This window comes from Ammospiza nelsoni, chromosome Z (genome assembly GCF_027579445.1).
Source record: "Ammospiza nelsoni isolate bAmmNel1 chromosome Z, bAmmNel1.pri, whole genome shotgun sequence".
Taxonomy (NCBI): Eukaryota; Metazoa; Chordata; class Aves; order Passeriformes; family Passerellidae; genus Ammospiza; species Ammospiza nelsoni.
The window spans coordinates 46,211,628-46,233,746 of NC_080669.1; the positions used below are offsets into that span (position 1 = coordinate 46,211,628).

At 38.1% G+C, this 22,119-nt stretch overlaps 1 protein-coding gene across 1 annotated transcript in view; it reads left to right on the forward strand.

Moving 5' to 3' along the window:
* The window catches only part of PDE8B (phosphodiesterase 8B), a 68,777-nt gene that overhangs the window by 24,400 nt on the left and 22,258 nt on the right, over positions 1–22,119 (forward strand). The window contains exons 2-8 of the mRNA XM_059491871.1: positions 4,997–5,053; positions 9,722–9,912; positions 11,214–11,273; positions 13,253–13,310; positions 17,588–17,676; positions 20,352–20,430; positions 20,911–21,051. Coding sequence (XP_059347854.1) covers positions 4,997–5,053; positions 9,722–9,912; positions 11,214–11,273; positions 13,253–13,310; positions 17,588–17,676; positions 20,352–20,430; positions 20,911–21,051 — 675 coding nt within the window. The remainder of the gene's footprint in view (positions 1–4,996; positions 5,054–9,721; positions 9,913–11,213; positions 11,274–13,252; positions 13,311–17,587; positions 17,677–20,351; positions 20,431–20,910; positions 21,052–22,119) is intronic.

A 22,119-nucleotide genomic window follows, 5' to 3' on the forward strand; every position in this document is an offset into this window, starting at 1 on the left:
TTTAATCATTGTTTTCAGAAAATAATATAGCATGACCTTGCATTAACTTCAGGGTTGAACTGTCCAACTATCTAATGCTCCTCTGGACTCCATGGAAAAGTGGCAGTCGGCTGGCAAGAGGGGAGCAGCTCATGGAGCAGAGTGAGTTGGCAGCTCTCTAGTGGGGCTGAGGAAAATGAAGGGGACCAGCAGCTCAGCAAGCAGATGTAAAAGTTAACTGGAAGCCACAGCAAGGAGAATCTGATGGGGAAAAAGAAGTCGAAACAACAACTACAAAACCCAACAGAATTTGACAACAAGGTGGAAGAGAGCCATCTTTCCTGAAAGAGAGTTGCTGTAGGTACTGGGACAGTAGCTGTTCTGGTGGGTGGAGAGGATAAAGAGTCAGACAAATGTATGAGGCAGGGAAAGATGGTGTCTGAAAAAGCTGGGGAGGTCAGACCACAAAACCATCTAGCTCAGGATCAAGCTCCAGCAGTAGGAGTACGTACTGTAGGAGTGATTCATCCTACTTAGTCTCTCAGCCTTTGCCAAATTATCATTTAGGGGTTTCTTGACTCAGAGGTGAAAAGAGCTCTCCAATTTTCTCCCATAAATCTGCCCCTTCTTTATAAACACAAATTGCTAAACAGGTCAAGTGATACTCTCTGTAACTGTTGAAGCTGACAAAGAAAGGAGGAGAGACTCCAAACAGAGAAAGAGTGGCCAACTGTTAAACTATACAAAAATGCCTGTGGAGTTGGAGGCACCAGAAGTGAAAAAAACTAAAAGAGGAGAAAGATTGTGATATTGTTCTATTAAGGAAGACTAGACAAAGAAAAAATGGGGAAGGACAGAGGAGTGTAGCTTTGCTGAACAGCGGAGTTGGGCACCCTTGTCTGGTGTGCTGTAGCAGGCAGAAGTGCAGGACACCGGCTCCAGGCCAAAGGTGTTGGACATCAGCTCTTGGCCCTGTGTCTTGTAACAGAATTCATGCAAGACTAAGGCCAGGGTTGAAGTCATACATGGTTGTGGACTGCAGTTTGGCTAGGAAAAAAAAAAGCCAAGGGACTTGAGATTGAAAATAGTGGTACAATCAAACATGAAAATGGTAATAGCCAAGGAATAGGTCCCTCCAGCTCAATTTCTTCTATCCACACTTCACCAACAGTGTGGATAGAAGAAACTGAGCTGGAGGGAAGTGCAAAACAGCCCTGGCAAAGATGCAGCCAGGGGAGCACAAGGCTGAGGTGAAAGCTGGGTCAAAAAGAGATTCCTATTACTGGCTTGCAAAACCAAAGAGACAGATGTCTGAAAACACTACAAAGCTGAATGAAGGGATGCACTAATGAAAGGGAAAGGGAGGAGGGCAGGAAGCCTTCAGGGCAAAAGGATGTCCAAAGGGACCTTGGCATCTGCGTGTTGCTTCTCAACTGGCACATCCGTCCTGAGCCTTTTCAGGAGGCTGAATTCACCAACACCTTTGCTTCACTGCTTGGTTGGCTCTAGCTGCTATTGTTGCTCTGAAGCAGCACAGAATTATGCAAGAAGATTTTGTTGTACTAATTAGTCTGTACTAATTACAGTGGTGTGTTGGTAATTATTGATGATTCATAAACTGCATGGGCTGCAGCCATACTGGGGTAAAGACTTTTGTACTGGTGACTTAGAAAGGTGAAAATTCAATGAAGTAGTAATGCATTTTGCTTAATGACGCTGCTATGATAGTAAGCTATTTGGTGATCACTGATCTGAACAAAAGCATAAGAGCTAAGAAAGTGCTATTGACTTTGTCTAATAATTTGTTTCATAGCTGATTCCTGGGGAGAATGCTAAGGAGATTACAATGATACTGAAAATAATATTGGGCAGTTAAAAATGTTAAACTTATTTTTTCACGGGTTTTATGCTTTTATTATTTCTCGGTGGTTATGTCTTTGCTTTCAATACAGTGTCTGTTCCTCTGTTCACTGAAATTAGGGGTTTCTCACTGGCCTCTTTGGAATCAGGCTTGTCTCTGCATGTTTTACCAGAAAAGTCTGTTATGAGCTACTACACTAATTGATTTAGGTTGCAGATCTATTAGCAGTCCTTCCTGGCAGTCAGTCAAATAATGAGAGCTTTATTTAAATTGGAAATCATCAGTAATGTGCTATTCACTTAAGTGAGGAAATGAACAGAGGTATGGTCATGATATCAGTAATATGCAATGTCCACATGGTCAGATTCTTCTGGGAGTTCAGAAGATGTGGAATTAGTTCCTTCAGGTAAGTGAGAGATCTGTAGGGCATTTGTGAAGGCCAGGCACACGTCTTTATTTTTGCTGCCTCCTTTAGCTGAGTTTGACAGAGGAAAGTGAGTCAGTCACCTATACCTACAGCAGTTTGGGCATATAAATCCAAGGGTCTGATTCAGGTTGTGAAACAAGACTCAGAACTTAAAGACCAGAAAGGAGGATGTCAGACATGTTTTTTGCTATATCTAATGAGAAGGTTTATTTATCCTTCCCATATTCAGGTTCATTACCAACCTTAATTTGTCCCATCTGTTTCTGTGCATTGTATAAGTAATGAAGTTGAGCATCTTAGGAACTCAAAGACAATACATAGCAATCTTTCAGGTAGAACAGCACCTATTCTGCATCCCTCCATGGTTCTGACCCCATCGAGTCTGCACTGAGCAGTACAGGGACATGTTCACCTACATCAGGAGTCTCTGATTTTCTAATTTTCACCTAACTTTCCTGCTATTAGGAAAGGCAGGAGCACCCTGAATCTGGAAGGAAAGGAGGAGGATAAAGACCCTGATTTTTTTTTTGTCCTTCTATTCAAGTGTTTTCTATTCATTCATGAGGCTGACACAGAAACAGCCGGGAGAAAAACTCTGAGTCAGAGTCTGAGTGAGTGGATTATTTTGTTGCTGTTTTTTTAAAGTAAACAGGATAAGAAAAGTGGCTAATCTATATAAAGTAATATCTGTAAAGGACTTGATAGACTTGCCTGCATTGATCTGTGTCTTGGACACAGTTATTCCATTTTTGACAATACAGAGTGACTAACTCTGAATATCTTCAAAAGCAGTATAAAGTGGAAGGCATTCATTTATAATGTGAGTTCCCTGATATTTCCCTGGCATTAGTAAATAGAGAATAAAATAAATATCTGTGTCCCAACATACATGGATGTGTCTGTATTCTTCTTTTGTACTGGTGACTTCTTTTGTTGAAGAATCTTATGCTTTTGATCCACACCTTCTGAGACAGTTTGAGCTATGTATTTTCAAAAAACATGCTTTTGCTCTGAGACTGACTGAAGTCTGTTGTGTAGTCTTACAGATTTGTCTAATGAGATCACTTTGAGACTTTTTTTTAATCAAAGTGTATGATAATAAAATATTTAAGAGTTTCCTATTGAGTATCATTGGAGTTTGAATGTGCTGTTTTTCTCTTTTGATTTGGGGGAATAGGAGCTGTGAGCTTTCAGAGAGCTGTTTCTTTAACTTACTCTTAACTCATGGTTGATGATGGGTGCTAACTTCCATTTCTGTTCAGATATGCTTACTGGAACTAAGCTACATTCAGCTACAGCAGGAGCTCTAGTGGGAAGTGAAGCTTTTCTGTGAGAAAAGGAGAGGTTAACTACACTTATATTGGGGGCAGTTTTTGCTTTGGAAAACAGTGGCAGGCTTTGTAGTTTAATCTTTTGGAGTCCTGCCCGTTACCACCTTCTGACGTAGGTTGTTGAGCTGAGAAGAATCGATGCGCACTGGTGCATGAAAGTCCAACGTGTCAGTTGTAGCTATACATAATGCCATTGTCTCACGTGCAGGCCAGGCTGTTAATGCTTAACACTGCATTGTATTCTCTAAAAGAAAAGAGTAGAATACCGGGAACTTCATCTGTTTGAAATGTTTATACACATTCATTTGAAAAATAGATTTTTAAAGGATTAAGTATTGCCTGTATAAAAGGCTCAAGACTAATGAGCACCACAGAGAAAAATGCCACAGAAGTAAGGCTCCAGCATTCCTATGTGCCAGGGAATGGCCTTGGGAATCTGCCTGCAATTAGGGTTTTGGTCAGATTACATGTCTTGCAGGGTGATTGTTTTAACTCATCTACACCTGGGGCACCTGGAGTAACTGGTGACCATGAAAGCAAGGAGTGTGCCCTTTTGGAGATTGATAACTTGCAGCTAATTCTCCCTATGCACGAACATTGTAAAGGTTTAAAGACTCTTCTCATTAAGTAGGTGCACCTGTGTGCAGGCATATGTATTGTTCTGTTGCTTAACAACCTTCTGAAGCTAATGGTTTGAAGTGAAACAAATCGGTAGTGTACAGGAGAAGTGTACCGAAATGTATCAAGACACAAAAAGTATTAACGTAGTCCAGTTCCTAAGAAGTGTAACAAACAAAGCAGCCACAGCCCACATGTACTGGCTTTCTTGCAGCCGGTTTAAATTATGGTGTGCTATCATATCTTCTGAAAATGTCATGGCTCACATGGTAGTGATATTTTTACCTGAAAACTGAAGGCTATGGTTCAGGAAAACAACTCTCAGTCTGCAACCCAAACAAATTCCCTTTTCTCAAAAGTCACTTCTTTCCCTATGAATCCCACTAAAACATTATTATTTAGAATATTTCACAAGACCTTTAAAAAACGTTCTGTATTACATTCTAATGAATAACTTTTGGCCAGAGATAAATAGCTTTCTAGTCTCCAGCAAAAACAAAGTCCTTCTAGATAACCTAGGTACTCTGTTGGGGAAACAGGGAAAAGAAAGTGTTTCTTGCTTCCTTATTTAAAACCCTAGCATTTTTAACTTACAGGCAAGTAATACAAAAATAGGAATTCGGTAAAGATTATCATGTGAGATGCACTTCAAAGTAATGAAATTACTGGTGTTCATATGTTTTAGCATCTTTCATGGTTCTGTTTGACCTTTAATTCTTGTATGTAAAATGCTGCCTTCTTAAGAATGACAATGAAAAAAAATCTGTATTTCTTTATCAGGCTTCAACTGCAGAAGTACAAGTCGGGCCCATGAGACTGACACAATACCCAATTCAGGTAAGATGCTCCTTCAGTTTCTAAGAGAGCCAATTCAGTACTGATAGATGAAGAAGTTAAGGTTCAAAGTCTTTAGTTAACTATAATATTTTAATTTCACTTGTACAAGGACCGTAAGAGGAATGATGTGTGTTTTGTGTATCTGATTGCTTGAGAAGACCTACAAGTAAATTAACTCAGTAAATAAGACCCTTAAATTTCCACTAACATCCCCTCATTCCTTGTTTCTGTCCTACCGGTAGGAGTGTGAGTGTATGTGCATCAACCAGGGAAAGAGCTGCCTCTATGGATATTAAAACCTGTTCAGTTTTGCTATACCACAGCAGAGAGCTTCATGAAATTTAGGTATATGTTCAGTTTTGCTGGGTTTTGCACAACAGGACAGAGAACTGTAACAGGACAGAGAACTATGTTTTACAGACCACCAATTCAAGAAATGTCCTCCAAGAAGACAGGTTCAAATTCAGCTAAAGAACAACAGCTCTTATCCATACATGCTTCATTTTCTGTTCATTTTGTTCCTGTGATAGTATCAGATACCAAGTGCTATTTTTTTCCGCTTATAGTGGATGTTGGAACTCTCGGATTATAGGAAATTAAATAGTCTTTTAGTTTTTAACATTGTTTTAGTGATACATAATTCATCTGAATTAATTTATGAGTTGGTTAATTCTGTAAAATACAGACACATTTAGTCACCAAGCACCCTTTCTGTGAAAAATCTATGTGTGGAAGAAAAGTATCATAAAGCTTTACATTTTTATGGCTTTACATTCAGTCTTGAATGTAAAGCCATATGAATGGCTTTATGAATGTAATCTCCATGATTACTCAATCTGATGAAATTACTTGTTTATATTGTAATAAGACTGAGGAGTAGTGACTTCAACAGCAGAACAACCTTCAGTTTTGCAGGGAATTTCAACATAGAAATGCGTAACTTTTCACAGAAAAATATTTTTAGATCATGTTCATCTTCAGAAAGATTATCCAAAAGATATTTAGCAACTACAAATACTCTCAGTGTTTTTTCAGGATATTACTTCATAGAAATTTGATTTGCCCAAGGCAAAGTTGGATTTTTCTTGTTTTCAAAAATTGACATTCTTCTTGGTATCTTTTTAGATGGGGGTGTTATTTTGTCTTTACATTTTACAACTGAGAATCTGTGTAAGAAAATAATCTGTTTTAGGCAGAAATTATTAAGTAAAATCATTAACTGAAGAATTTTCCTTAAAGATGTTGCCATACATTAACTTACTTACAGTTAAGTAAAACATTTCATGTAAACCCACCTTGTGTGTTTGTGGAACAAGCCACATTACCTCAGATAATTCGGCAAGTAATGCACAGATCCCCACATTAAAAAAATGAATGCTAATCTTTTATTCCATCTTGACAATACAATTATGTGTTTCTCTGTGCATTGCAAACAGCTACTGAATATCACATTTTAAATGTCTATTTGTGGATGATTAATCATGTTTACAATTGTCTGAGAAGTTAAGTTCCATTTGTTAAAACAATTGCCACTGAGGCTTTTCTTAGCAAACTTCATTTTATTCTGCTGTGTTTTATGCTGTTATGGGACACCTGTGCAACTTCAAAATGGCACATATTTTTTGTCTGAGAAGTGACCTCACTTGTGCCTGTGACCTGCCATAAAACCATTTAATAGATTCCCTACTGGACTTCATGACCATATATGTCAGAGTAAAAATTGGGTTTCATTTGTACAGAATTTTGACCCAGGTGCTCCTGGCCTTAAGAGGCAAAGGGAAGAGTCCAAAGCAAACCAGCCAGCTCCAACCCTCCAGACATCCCATATACACATTGCACAATTGCCTCAACTTTGTACCAAGGCTTGTAAATAAGAATTATTTGATTTCGGAAATGACCATCCTGAAAGTACACAAAAAATATGCTTTCTGCAGGGGATACTGGAGATGTGGTTTTTATAAACGATTAGTGCACATAAAAAAGGTGTTGGATCCTCTTGCAGAAACGTTTGCTCATAAGCGTTTCAGTGTGTTCCTATTCAAATGCTGCACTTTCTCACCTTTTAGGACATTTGTTTGCCCTCATCTCTTTCACAGTGTTCACACTGTGATCTTCCCTCATGAGCTGCAAATGAAGCACGATGATGCACAGCATTTCGCTGTTCCCTCATACCATTATAACGGGTATCTCTGTAACTTTATTCAGAGATACTATGTCTTTTCCAATTTGAAAGTCTCTTGCTGGGATATGATGATTTGAAAATGATTAAGTAGCTTCTTAAGTTGCTGTAATTTTCTTTCTCCTTTTGGTAGCTTGTTTATCCTCAGCTGATGTTTCTTGTATTTCAAACTCTTTGAAGCAAATTTCTGTTCATTTTCTGTATTTGTATAATAAACTTGGAACTAGATGTGCAATAGTTGTGTCAAGCAAATACTTAGAAAGAGAGTAAAAATTTCAGTACATCACCAAAATTGGAAAGGCCTCTACAGAGAAAGTCCATGGTATTCCTAAACTAGGGCAACACTGAGTAAAATGATCCTTTTACAGTAACACTGGCAAATCATGCAACCAAAAAAAAACTACATGAAGTTTTTTTGGCATGGAACACAGATTGAATTTAAGCATTTCCTTGATCATGTTGTTTATATGGATTATTACATTTTTGCCTTGACTATGACAGCATTGTTCATGTATACTTCTAGTTATATTCTGTTTTGATTATTTATAGTAAGCTCCATACAAATGTTAATGAGAAAGTGTAGTAGTAATACCTTAAAACCACTTTTAAAATTAATATTCTCAGAAGGATTTGTGCACTGATAATCAGCTACCAGGGAGAGATTGTATGGTTTAATTAAGCTCCATTATTTCAGAGATGATAAATTACTGCATTTTGCCATCCTTTATTTCCAAACTGGGAGTGCTGAGAGAAGGAAGATATCAAAAAACGCGCCACCCCCACCCCCCTCAAATTTTCTTTCCCCATAACATTTTGAACTAGGAACAAAATAAAACTAATAGCATTTGGAACCAAACAGAAGATTGTATCAGAGTAGGGACTTCACTCAGGAAGTAGAAAATCTGCAGCTCAGCCACGTCACTGCTTTCCAACTTTTTGATGGCTGGAAAAAAAACCTCAGGGATTAAAAAGAGTGACAACAGTTACCTTGGATGTTAAGTGTCAGTAAACCAAATCTGCTTATTGATAACTGCATTTAAAAACCTTCCAATACATTGAAACTTTTACCTTCTTAATATTTACAGAAATGGTGAGCATATAATTTTCTTCCATTGTTTAATGAAACTCTGACTGTTACAGTAACAATGATTGATTTTTTTATTGTTTAGAATTCAACAATCCAGGAAGCTAAAGATAAGAAGAAAGCTATTGTCACCTTTTCTAGCTTCTAGACTGATGGTGCTGAAATTTATGTGCTGACACCACAGCTGCATAAAGCAAGGTGGATAAAGGTTATTGGCCTTTCCTACAGGCATTTGGAGCAAAATTTTGCATATTTTTCTTGAGCACGTTGTTTCAGTAAAGTCAGGGGATTACTTTTATTTGTGAAATGAACAGGATTTTGCTTTATACATGACTAATCTCTGGCTGCTGACTTTTTGTGCAATTTTAATAGCTGTGGATAAACTTTTGACTTTTTGAGGCCTTCTTTTTCACAGCATATTTGTACTAAATTAGCCCTATTCTTCATCTGACACATAGGGTAGCACGGATAGTAATCAGTCGCTGTGGTAAATACCTGCAACTGTAATGGGGAATGTCTGCATGACTTAGATTAATAAATGGACACTGATAAATTGTGTGTTATGGGGCAAGGATGAAAAATTTATTCTCTCTGAAAAACACTTTCTTTTACATGAGAGGCACAGAAATACAGCTCTCTTCAGCTTCTATTCTGCATGTCAGCTTGCAAACAGGCTTCCTACAGCATCTCCTTGATCTTCAGAGTGGCACCTCTGTACACTTCTTACCTGATCTTGTGTGAGCAGTTCCTTAAGTGTTCAGTTGAAATTGTCTAAACTACTTTATATGCTTAGGGACAGTGTGGTACAATTTATTGGGTAAAAAATTCTAACATTTGGATATTTTTCCTCCTGTACATACCTTCTTGCCTGTTACTCTTTTCAGCTTTGAAATAATATTAGTTAACTCCACTTTTTGTGATTAAAGAAGAAAAGAACAGATAAAACTGTGGGTTTTTTTGCCCATTCTTCAGGGAATGTAAGAGGTAATTAAGGCAGCTGAATTTCAGACAGTTTCTTACTATCAAAAGTGTGTGTAGCTTGGATGAGACAAGAGTGGCAATGATGTTTGAACACTCCTGGTTGGTTGCTGATTGATTTGGAACAGGACCTAGGAAAAAATCATCGTGTGGTTTTGTCCTAAACTTTTAAACAGTCCTTGTTTAAAACCATTAACTATTTATATAGTTAACTATTGTTAACTATTGATTATTTATTGATAACTGTGGTATCCATTAAGAAAGGTGTACTACTGCATTGGTTGTATTACAACCTGTGGTTCAAGCCTCCCACTTTTAAAGCAGACTTTAAATCTTTCAAAGGGCAGAAGCATTTGTTAAGACTTGCTCCATGCAGAAGACTACTTTATGTGCTTAATGTGGTGCTGCTGTTTTCCATCCTCTGCAGGTTTTGCTAATCTTTGCAAAAGAAGACAACCAAAGCAATGGTTTCTGGTGGGCTTGTGACAGAGCAGGATACAGGTGCAATGTTGCCTGGACTCTGGAATCAGCACTTGAATGTTTCCTGGATAAGCACCAGGAGATAATTGTTATAGATCACAGGAACTCCAAGTATTTTGATGCAGAAGATATCTGCAGGTAACGTAAAGCACCTTATGCTTCTCTTAAGCTTTGGAATACGTTGTATGAAACCAAACCTCCTAATTTGAAACCAAAAAATAGGGAAAAAATAAAAACAACAAACAAAAAATGAACACCTAAAATTGTAGTGGAATGGAAGTTTGGGGACTGAGGCCAGGAGGTTTGCACACATCTACAACAATATAAAAACTACATTGTGCCAAAGCTGAACTGTAGAATTTTCTTTAACTCATGGGGTTTCTATCAGAGCATAAGCCAAAGCTGTTGTGAAACCATTCCCTGCTGTGGGTGCTGCTTCTTTCCTGGCTTACTGCTGCAGCAAAATCTGAAGCTGCAGACTACAAAGGAATGTGTTTGTTTGTGTGAATGTTGTGCACAAGGTCAAGCACTGCCAGTTCTTCGCAAAAGTTTGCATCACTCTTCTAGTCCACATGGTTGTGCCTAAGCTGCTTTAAGATTACAAGTGTTCAGTATTGGGATCCTTTGCTAAAATACACAGTTTCAGCTGAAGCATACCATTTGCACCATACTGTGCTTCTAGTCTGCCATGAGCTGAAAGTTGCCATGTTTATGACAAGGGGCATTTTAATGCTCAAATATTTGTGCTGGTCTTTCTTCTAAAAGATCAACAGATAATCATAAAGATTGTTTATTCAGAACAGTGTAATATGAGTGAAAAAACCTTATCATTAGCCAGTAAAACACAGAGTGTTCTTCTGATCTCGTCATATCTTTTTTGATTTCTCAATAATATGCAACATGGTAAAATTTTGTTTATTCGGTATTTAATGAACTGTAGTCTTTTGTAATTTGCTATGCCCACTTTTCTTACTTTCATGTCTTGATAGCACTTCCCACCCTCTAAACAAAATTTTGCAATGTCTAGAAGGACAGTGGTAAATCTGAGAGGGGGTAGAGATTCTTGTTTAAATTAGTCAAGGGCGTTGAAGATACTTTGCATGTACTGACCTTTCTCGATTCACGCATTCAGGGCAGTCTGCCCCAGATAAGCTAAATACCCAAGGGAAGGTCATAAGAGTGGGTCTGAAAAGTGATGTTTGTACACTGAGGTTTTGGAACTTTTACCTTCTTACCTCCATAGAGCAAAATGAGAAATCTGGTGCCAAAATGAAAATGGCTTGTCTAAATGGGGATAGTTAGGTTTGGCAGTGCACTATTGTATTGTCTAGCCTCAGTGGTGTCTTTCAGTCCTGACTTTCATTTCTATTTTCAGTGAAGGTACTCAGAGGAATATTGAGAAAGCATTCAGTGTAACTGAGAAATTTTTGTTTCCTCAGGTCTATTCGTGCCACAGAGCTATCAGGGCATACTGTAATACTTGCTGTGGTTCCACGCACGTAAGTATTACTAGTTTGTGAAAGATTTTTTATTTTACTTTATAAGAACAGTTACCTAGTCTATAACAGTTGTTTAATAACAGAAAGTATCTTACTAGCAAATTTTACAGAGTAAATGTAGTATTTTTCATCTGAAATGGGCTAGTGATGTTTGATGTTTTATTTGAGTGTTCGACATCTTTCCTTTAGTGCTGAATAGTATTTTCCTGTCACCTCATGATGGGTTTTATAGTAAGAAAGCCAGACAGATATGTGTTATTTCTAAGAGGAAAGGAAAATACAAATCCAAACTAGAAAGGTGTGTATTACTTATTTCTAAAGGAAATAACTAGAGAAATAACAAATTGTTGTTTATTGAACTGGGTGATGGGGCAAACTTCAATCCAGCTGATGCTAAATTCACCGGAATGTTGTCCATAAACCCTTATTCAGTAATTCGTAACCCATGCATTTAGGAAGAATTCTTACTTAAATATATATTTATCAAATATCTTTATCAAATATCTTCAAATACCCTTGTTAGAACTCCTACATACTACTGAATCCATTACCATTCTTATTCATTTCCTAAATCAATTAGAATATTAGGAAATAGAGTGGAAGGAGAACTATTACTACCAAGATTTGAAAATCAATTAAATTCGCTACTGAACAAGATTTTACTACTTAGAAAATACCTTTATCTTAATAATATTTTTTTAGATTTTTTCTCATAAGATATCACAGAATGTCTTTTTTATCTTCTTTGTACTTTGTCTTGCAATCCCCTTCTGTGTATGTAGAGAGATACACGACTTCTCTGGAGAATCTGTCAGGTTTGCTGTAGGAGTAACTATCCAGTTGTATAGAAGCTGCAAATACCTATAATAGAAGACTGTAGCACCAGCTTCTGTAAGAGTAAGATTTTTTGTATGTATTTAGGGAAAAATTCTTCTCACTGAGTTCATTATGTTTAGAGAACTATGTTAGATTCATGCCATCTAACCCTCAAGTGTTATGTCGCCTTATAGTAAATAATATACCAGCCCTGCTTAATATCTGTATCAATGACCTGGACAAGGGATTGAGTGCACCCTCAATCAGTTCACAGGCGACACCAAGCTGGATGGGAGTGCTGATCTGCTGGAGGGCAGGGAGGCTCTGCAGAGGGATCTGGGCAGGCTGGATGATGGCTGAGGCCAACAGTGTGAGGCTCAACAAGGCCCAGTGCTGGGTCCTGCCCTTGGGTCACAGCAACCCCAGGCAGCTTCACAGGCTGGGGCAGAGTGGCTGGAAAGGACCTGGGGGTGCTGGTGACAGCAGCTGAACATGAGCCAGGCTGTGCCCAGGTGGCCAAGAAGGCCAATGGCATCCTGGCCTGTGCCAGCAGTGCTGTGGCCAGCAGGAGCAGGGCAGGGATTGTCCCCCTGTGCTGGGCACTGGTGAGGCCACACCTGAAATCCTGTGTCCAACTCTGGGCCCCTCACAACAGGAAGTATGTTGAGGTGCTGGAATGAGTCCAGAGAAAGGCAGTGGCGGTGGTGAAGGATCTGGAGCATGAGTCCTGAGGAGTGTGGAATGACTGAGGGAGCTGGAGATGTCTAGCCTTGAGAAAGGGAGCCTCAGGGAGACTTTGTTTCTCTCTACAAGTACCTGAAAGGAGGATATACTCTCCATACCAGGTGGGGTACGTTTTTTCTCTCCGAAGTATCAAGGGATCTGACCATAGGAAGTGGTCTCAGGTTGTGCTAAGAGAAGTTTAGATTGGGCATTAGGAAAATTTTCTTCCCTGAAAGGGTTGCAAGCATTGCAACCCAGGCTACCCAGGACAGTGGAATCACCATCCCTGCAGGTATTTAAAAGATGTGTGGATGTGACACTTGGGAAGTGGTTCACTGCTGTTCAGTGCTTAGCACTGCTGAGTTAAGAGGTTGGACTCGATGATCTAACAGTCATTTCCAACCTGAATAATTTTGTGGTTGTGTGATTTTGTTTTGTAGATCTGCTGACCAAGAAGAGACTTCTGTTCTCCCCCTTCTTGATGCAGGCTTTGATAGGGTATGTATAAATTGCCTATTTAATATAGAAAATATAGTAGCTTCATAAATTACAAACACTTCTGCTTCCTCAAATTGAAAAGTACACATCCTCTTCTGTTAGAATTTTTTTGATAAGAAACCAGTGGCAGTTGATTTAGTTTTCCTTTCAGGAGTATTCCAGAAGCATATGAAACAAAAAGCTCTGTGATCTAGGTAGTCCTTTCAGAATAGCAGCTGTACTGACATTACCTTCTTGTGGTCTGGCTGGGTAGCACGTGTGTTTTATGACTGCACTAAGAAACAGGGGTGGGAGGCTCTGATTAACACATCACAGCATGCTGACTCGTCACCCAGACCCCTCCATGTGTCTCAGGCTGCTGGGATTTCTCTTCTAAAGGGACTACAAAGCTGGTCCAGCTTGTGAAGATTTTTCCCCCCGTAATGTCTGTCATGTTGGTTTGCACAAATTCTTCTCAGTACAGAGTTAGAGACGCTCGTGTACCAGAAGCAGAAGGGAAGATAACTGTTCATACTGTTCCTCAAAGGGCTTTGTAGGAGAGAGCAGAAAGGCAGGAGTTCTCAGCTCTGAAAATCTAGGTTGCTTACCCTCTCCCAACATTTGTGTGAATGGCTTTGGTTGGATATTAATGTTATGTTACTCTAAAATAAACCAGCTGCATTTTTTAAGTTAGCCATTCATAAGGAAGGATGTGTACTTAGGCATAAGAAACGGATCTGAAGAATTAGTTAGAATTAACTGTATATATTTTCTTTAAACTATACATATTTAGGAAAATTAACTGTAGTAAGGAAAATCAGAGAAGAGATGGAATTAACTCAGGCAAAAATCTCATTCTCCTTTGCTTATACTGAGTCCAGTGTCTGAGCCAACTCACATTCAGCTCAAGTTTGTTTATACAGCAGAACATGAACCAGAATTACTATTTTCAGATGATCTCCCAAAAATAGAGGTATAAGATCTTGCCTGTACTGCAAGAGTATTGTGGGGTCAAAGCATTTCTAAAGTACTTACATGCTCTGAAAATTGGAAATGTTAGTCTAAGAGAAAGGTCAGCCCAAGAATGCCAGTGCTTTATTAATGTAGTTTCTCCCTCTCCCTCTCCCTCTCCCTCTCCCTCTCCCTCTCCCTCTCCCTCTCTCTCTCTTTCTCTCTCTGGCTGAAATATTTTTCAAAGAGAAGTTTATTACTTCTCAGGTCTACTGTTTCATTTGAACACAATGCAGGGCAATGTGTTTTGTAAGCTAGATTAAAACTGTAGGTGTAGTACTGAATAAAGTCAGAGGAGACTCTGGTGTGAGACATGGCTCTGTGATACTCTCTGCCTTGGAAAAAAGAATCTTTTTGCACCTGACAGCTGTGCTAACTACTCTCTTTTGCTGTCCCACATTTATCAGAGGGCTTGAATAATGTAATAATTGCGTATTGGAACCATTTTCAAGACTTTAAAATACATCTGATGTCGAAGTTTCCTTTTTGCTATGGGGTGGACATAGCAATTATTTTTGCTTGGATGGCAATCAGTAGGGACTAAATGCATTATCACACAAAGATTTAAACATGCCCCTCTTCAAAAGAAAGGTGGTATTTGCAGGGAGTCTCTTCCTCATCAGCAAAAATTAAATTTATTTTTGGAAAATTGCAATCTGTGTAAATCATAATTTTTTCTTTATGCTGACTTATTTGTGGTTTTTCTTCCTTCTTCTTAAGAAAGTTCATTTCATTTCATCTGATTTTCCCTCTATATCATTAACAACTCTTGTGTTTGTGTATTAATGCTGTTGCTAATCCAGGATATTAATTATGCTTTTTTTTTCCCTCTCAGCCTCATAAACCTAATAGTGGTGGCCTACTTAGGATGGGCTAATTTGAATAAGCAATTTAGCGTCCTGACTGATTTTTAGCTATGATTTAAATCAGCAAACAGGAGATCTTAATGTTTGCAGTTACTGAATTACAACCTTGTCTTGTATTTTGAACCGCTTTAACAAATGTTTATTCTCATTGACCAGATACTATTAAAACTTAGTAGATTGGAATAAAAGGAGTCTTTAATATTAAAATGAATTCTTTTTGCTAAGCAAAAAGAAGAATGCATTACTGCTAGTTTATAATTCTTGTGGCTTGTACTAAGTTCTGCATAGAACAACAGTGGAATCCCATTATAATGAAGAAAATAATTTAAAAGTATATGTTATTTAAATCAAAATGTAGTGCATAAATATGAAACTTTTTAAAAATAAAGTGTTTTGTCTGCCTTCTAATATCTGCAAGTTCAGAAATCTTCTTATTCTTGTGTCACATTAAAAGCACAGATGAGAAAAAGATATGTTTCCTGCTATTTTCATGTCCCAGTTGATTTCTCAGTTTTGAGTCAGCCAGCAAATGACCAGCATTAACACTATGAACTTAGATAAAGTGATTCTTTAGATCTGCAGAAGACTATACAACAGTTAAGAGCATGGTTAGCACTTTGATAAGCTGCAGTTCTGGTTTCTTAGCAAAAGATTTGTGCCAAGAATTTTGTCATTGAACAGCAGTGCTTAAATTTTTTCAGTAAAACACACTACTATAAAATTTAGTTTATAAAGAGCCTTAGCATAATCTACTAAGTCTATTTCATAAAATAGGTTGCCATCGTAGATAAATTTTATATTATTGAGAGTTGTTCTCATTCTTTTAAATTTAGCTCAAACGTATTTGAATACTTAAAAGAGCATCCAAAACCTGAAAATCTCAGTCTACACTGCTTTAGAAGACAAGTTTGTTAGCAGGCTGTTTGGTATACAAAAACACAACATTGTTTGCTTTGTTTCTGCCAACTTTTTATGGTACCTTTCGTTTTCCCATGTGTTCTGTAGCATGGGAGGTGAAAGTTACAGAAATATTTCAAGGTGTCAACATTAGGGAGTGGAACAGACCCATGCCAACAGTTGTTTTTAATGTTACTTTTGTTATATTTTACTCACAACTTGGAATTAAGCTACTGGTCTCCAAAACTCAGTTTTTCATACAGGACAGAAGCACAGATTTCTTGAAAGCTATTCTTTGGAGGTTTGCATGCTCCTCTGGACTGTGCATGCAGCTGTGCTGTGAGAACTAGAGACAACACAGGGCATTTCCTGTGATAACTAAAATCAGTGCATGTGATTGATCAATAAACTTTAACTGAACTCAGAGAATATACTTCTTTTGTAGCAACATAATTTTTCTGATTTCAGCAGGATCAAGCACAAGACCTTTTAGACCTAACAGAGAACATTCTCTCCTATCTGGAGTAAAAGTTTTTTTCACTGCAGTCAGATGCTCCTTACTTTGTGTACTTCTGAATTCGCTGTGGCAGCTCAGTGAGATTACTTGAGAAGCAAAGTTGCTTCACTTTTGGAGCTTTAGCCGCAATATTTGCTTGGAAACAAATGCCAAATATATTTTTCTTTCTTTTTTATTAGCATGTATGTTTTATGTCTCTAAGGTTTTCCATTTCCATTCTGAATTAAGGATAGATGTTCAAAATAAAACATCAAGGCAATACTGGTTTTGTGTGAGACTGTGTTTGGGGGTTTTTTGGAGTATTTGGTGGGTTGCTAAAACCAAACGGGAAAATGCAGCAAAGGAATTAGCATTTTTATACTTGCTTTGTATTTAGATATTTGTTTAGTCTTAAAAACCAGAAACTCATTCCTGAGGGAAAGATTATTATTCACAACACAAAGGGTACAACAAAAACTTTTTTCTACCAGAAAAGAAAGTATGGTTGGGGTTGGAAGGGACCTCTAGAGGATATCTTGCCCAGCCTCCCTGCTCAAGTAGAGTCCCCTAAAGCAAGTTTAGGACCATGCCACACAGTTTTTCAAGATCTCCAGTGATGGAGATTCTGCAGCCTCTCTGGGTAACCTGTGCCCAGGTCACCCTCACAGTAAAAAAATAGTGTTGCCTGATATTCAGGCTCCCTGAAACTCCTTTGTTTCTGTTTGTACCAATTGCCTCTGGTCCTGTCACTGGGCATCACTGGAAAGAAGCTGGCTCTGTCTTCTTGCAGTCTCCCTTCAGATATTTATATGTCTTGATGTGTTCTCCACTTCAGCATTCTCCTTTCCAGGCTGAAAAGCCCCAGTTCTCTTGGCCTGTCTCACAGCAGAGGTGCTTTATCACCCTTGTGGGCCTTTGCTGGCCTCATGCCAGCTTTCTTTAAAAAGTTAAAGTTTTAGATGCAGAAACAGAAATAACAGTTTAAAACTATTCCAGCCTATTTCATGTACTCTTGATTTGTCTTCCAGCAATTCATGGAGAACAGCAGCGTAACTGCTTGTTACAATGAACTGGTTCAAATAGAACATGGGGAAGTGCGATCTCAGTTCAAATTACGGTATGTAGAGGTGTGAGAAACTGCAAACGACAACCTCTTGGTCTAAACAATTGCATCATGTTATTTTCTGCTTCTTCCCAGCTAAGCATTTGTGTGCCTTGCATCTGTATGTTAACTAATGCACTACTCTTCTATATTTCCTCCTTCTGTGTTTTTGTAATGGACAAACTCAGTGCTTTAGTAACTGTGGTACCCTGAGAAATCTTGGTCAGTGTAGGTGTGGGCTGTGAATTTAAGTGACGGTAAAACTTTATAAAGTGATCCTTGATTTCGTGTGTCTGAGCTTTCATATTAGGAGGCTTGAACTGAATGCAATCTTGATTCAGCTCTGAGTTTTTATTTTCTTTCTTGGCTGAGACTCAGCAGGCCAGGAGCACAGTTTTATATGTTATCGAGAAGTTAAATGGGGCTCATTCCCACTTTTGCACTTTTTCCCCACATTGCACTTTTTCCTTAATGTGACTAATTTTTTATTTAATATTGGTGCTTTTGCATGCATGTAGTTATTTTTGCAATGCAACCATATGAAACTATAGGAAAGAAATGCAGAGAAAGAGCTGTTCTCTCTGTGGCATAAATTAATTCGAGTTCCATCTACAAAAAATACTATCACTTTTCTACAGGTTTCAGTGTCTCTGTTTCACAAGTTGATTTTTTCTAAGATTTCTTTGCAAACTGATACCAAAGTGACTTTATATTTTGAGTGATTGCATATTCATGCACACAAACTGCAATGACGGTGGAATTCCAGGGAAAAAAATTGGATTTTGGTTTACACCATTTTAATAGTTGTTTTCTAAAACTCAGCAAGAATGTCTTCCCCTTACCTCTGTCTTATTAGAGAAATGTCATTAAAAACTAATCAGAGCCAATCCTGGTTATGGCATTCAGGTATAATTTTTTTTTCATTTGTGTGGTTTAATTAAGTGGGGAAAAGAGTGCTGCACTGCACATCTGTGCTGCTAGTTGATTATCTGGGGATCTTCTAAACAGCTTTGTGAAAATGAAAGGGAAGAGAATACAGAAAGTTCGTTGATAGAATTAAACTCAGGATATGTCATGTGTTCAGACACAAGAGAAATGTGATGAAAAACTAGCATCAGCCCCAGAGAGAAGTAAATGAGATCATGTCAGTGGTCAGAAGTGGCTTTCCATTCCTAGCACAGACTCCACTTTTCCACAAAGCTGGTTCTGGTTGGAAACTTGGTTGGACATCTGTGTGCTAATTAAAGGGGATATGGGCCATTTAAACTTGTAATTTTGCTGGCTTGCTTGCCAGATCAATTGAAAATACTTGAATAGTGCAGACATATCTGTGTGTTTTCTTACAGAAAGTCTATGTAATTACATTTGTTAGCAGCTGATGTACCAGACAGGCATCTATCACTGAGACAAATTAGTTCCTTCACACAGCACAAAATCACACGTGGAAACCAGATTGAATTGCTAGAAAATCACATATAAAATTACACTCCAAGCTCCTTTTATTATACGAGCAGAAACACTTCTGTCATCTTCTGTACAAAATACTTTTTCCCCACAAACCTTCATCCACATGGTTGCATGTCTGTGTTTCTGCGTATGTCTCTTTGTGTATCCTATTTTGTTTTGAGTTACTTCTACAATAAGCAGAAGTAGTAATGTCCTGTATTTCTTAATTCTCTAGTCAGTGGTACTAATTCAAACCCTGCTATGCAGCCTGGAAGCAAGAGGTTTCTTTTAGGTAATAACTGTACAGGAATATTTATGCATGGTGCATTTTAGCTCCATGAAATGAGAATTATGTAGAAGATAATTAGTTTGTCTTCAGACCAAATCAAAGACAAGGCACTGATGTCTATCAAAGCAAGTATGACTAAGTTGTTTCTTCCAGTTCTCACTCTTCTGGGCCATGGCAGGGTCCTGGAACTACATGACCTTCATGTCCCTTCCAACCCAAATCATCCCATGATTCTATGAGATATACATTTTTCCCTAATATTAGAAGTGTATATTAATTTTAACGCCATCCTGTGTAAGTCATAATATAAGCAATTTGAATTCTGTACCAAGAAGGTAAGGCTTTTATTTTCCTGCATTAGTTCAAGGATAGCCCTGAAAATAATAGGCAACAAAGATCATCTGGGCCCTGAAAGATGAGGATGTATGGAAATCAAGTCACTGCATTATTACTTGGAAGAAGGAAAATTGGTAATTTTTTTATTAGAACTTTGAGATGGATCAAATTGCTTCCTTTAACTGTGTTGTATTACAGTTTCTTTGATAGTACCAACCTACTTGCTGTACTATAAAACTTTGTCTATATGTGCTGTCATGATTTTTGTGCTTCCAATCTTTAATGATCACAGAACTTTCTGATGTAATAGTAGTGTGTTATTTTACTGCTAATTGTTCATTCCTGCTGTTCAGAGCATGTGTGTAGATACAAACGTACTCTTAAGATGCTGCAGCACCTATGAGCACATTTACAATGTAATCTGCAGTAAAAGCACGTTAACAACAGGGATGTCTGAGGCTGGATGTTCTGAAAAAGTCATAATAAAGGTTGTGGCATGGTCTAGTCAAAACAACTGCTATTTTGTGGTTCATCTATCAAGTAAAATTTAATCATGTATTTATAGTGAACAAAATGTTCTAACAATAAAACTAATGTGCTAATCATTTGCTACTTGCAGGGCTTGTAATGCAGTCTTTACAGCATTAGACCATTGTCAGGAGGCTGTAGAAATAACCAGTGAAGATCACGTCATTCAGGTAGGGGGGAAATGTTAACTGTTTTATAGAATTTGAAAAGAGGGACCCCAAAGAGGTCTTGGCTCAGTAGTTCCTGTTCTATATCAATATTTTAGTTTTGTTGCCCATTAGAAAGTCTTGTGCAATGAACTGCTTAATTTCTGATTGCTGCACACTGATGCCTGCTGAATTTATAAGACTTTTCCTTCTGTAACTTCATTGAAACTATAGTTTTCAGTAATGTTGTTTCTGGTAAAACCTGCATTAATTCTCTTTCTGTGCCTTCTGATAGATTACATATTGCCTTCTCTTACTTGAATAAAATGTTTCACCATTACATAGTATTTTTATATAAACTGTTTATTCAGAAACACTGAATTGTAGGGATGTGTGGTTGTGGCTTTAGCATATAACTTTTCACACTTTGGTACTTATATATAACTTACTAGTTTTTAAATAAGTTTTTTTTAGTATTGTCCTAATGTACCTTTGTTTTGGCAGTATGTTAATCCAGCCTTTGAACGGATGATGGGGTACTGCAAGGGAGAACTTATTGGCAAGGAGCTTACTGAACTACCTAAAAGTGATAAAAACTCTGCAGATCTTTTGGACAACATAAACACATTTATTAAAAAAGGAAAGGTAATCAAATATGACAAACTCTTGTGAAATCACTATAGAGTTCTATTCTGATTTGGTTTTATTGCTGTAGGTTTAAGAACACTAGATGTATTCTTCATGAGTACACATATAAGACCAGAATTGTGTTTCTCACATGTCTAAGCACAACAGCCCATGCCAAAGACAAGTGACTACAGATATCATTAGCTTTGCTTTTAGGATCTGACTGAACTCCTACTGATTTGCTGGTTTAAGATCAGTATCAGAATGTTTTCTGTGTTTCTGTTTTGCTCAGAGCCCATGGAGCTTTCTTTGATGCAATGTAACAGTTTGTCCCTCAGTCAGTCTCTCAGGTGGCTGAATCATCCAACTAAAATGTGTAACTTCTGTCAAACAGCAGAGCCTTGCTGACTGTGTACTTAAAGCACCAAAATGTATTGGCACCCAGTGGGGTGCCAATTGCTTTCCTAATAACTACGGTTAGAATGTCTGCAGTGCACTGTGAACTCCTGTCCTTAAGGCGATGGGCCTGGCAATATGACATGCAACAGTCTCTTGTCCCATCTCCCCTGGGTTGCAGAAATACCTGTCGCCCTTCCCTGTCTCACATTCTGCTTCAAGACCTTTGGGGAGTTCTTGAGTCTTTGAGTCATGTCCAGCAGTGATCTGAGCTTTGTGAGTCACTGTCTGCAGGTCCACCTTGGTTCATTAGCAATACCTACAGGCCGCTCCTGCTGTGCTCCTCCTCATTTATATGGGCTGCCCTGCAGCTAGCACTGTCTGCTCAAAGGTATCTTCTACCCCCTCTCCAGCTTCATCCTACCCTGCTGCCAGGTAGTTTCCCCCTTAAGATATTTCCTCTTTGAGGTTAGTTGAAGGACATATTTACATCAAGGATTTCTGAAGTTTAGTATATATATCGCATGGCAACTGACAACTTCAAAGCTGAATGGTGTTTAGGCTTATTTCTGCTGGTGCCAAAGGATATACGCTGGATGTGTTGCAGTCACTGCTCCTTATGGTGGCACCTAGCAAGAATGTTTGTCACCTCTTTAATTAGATGATACCTACAGTTCCTTGTAAAAATTG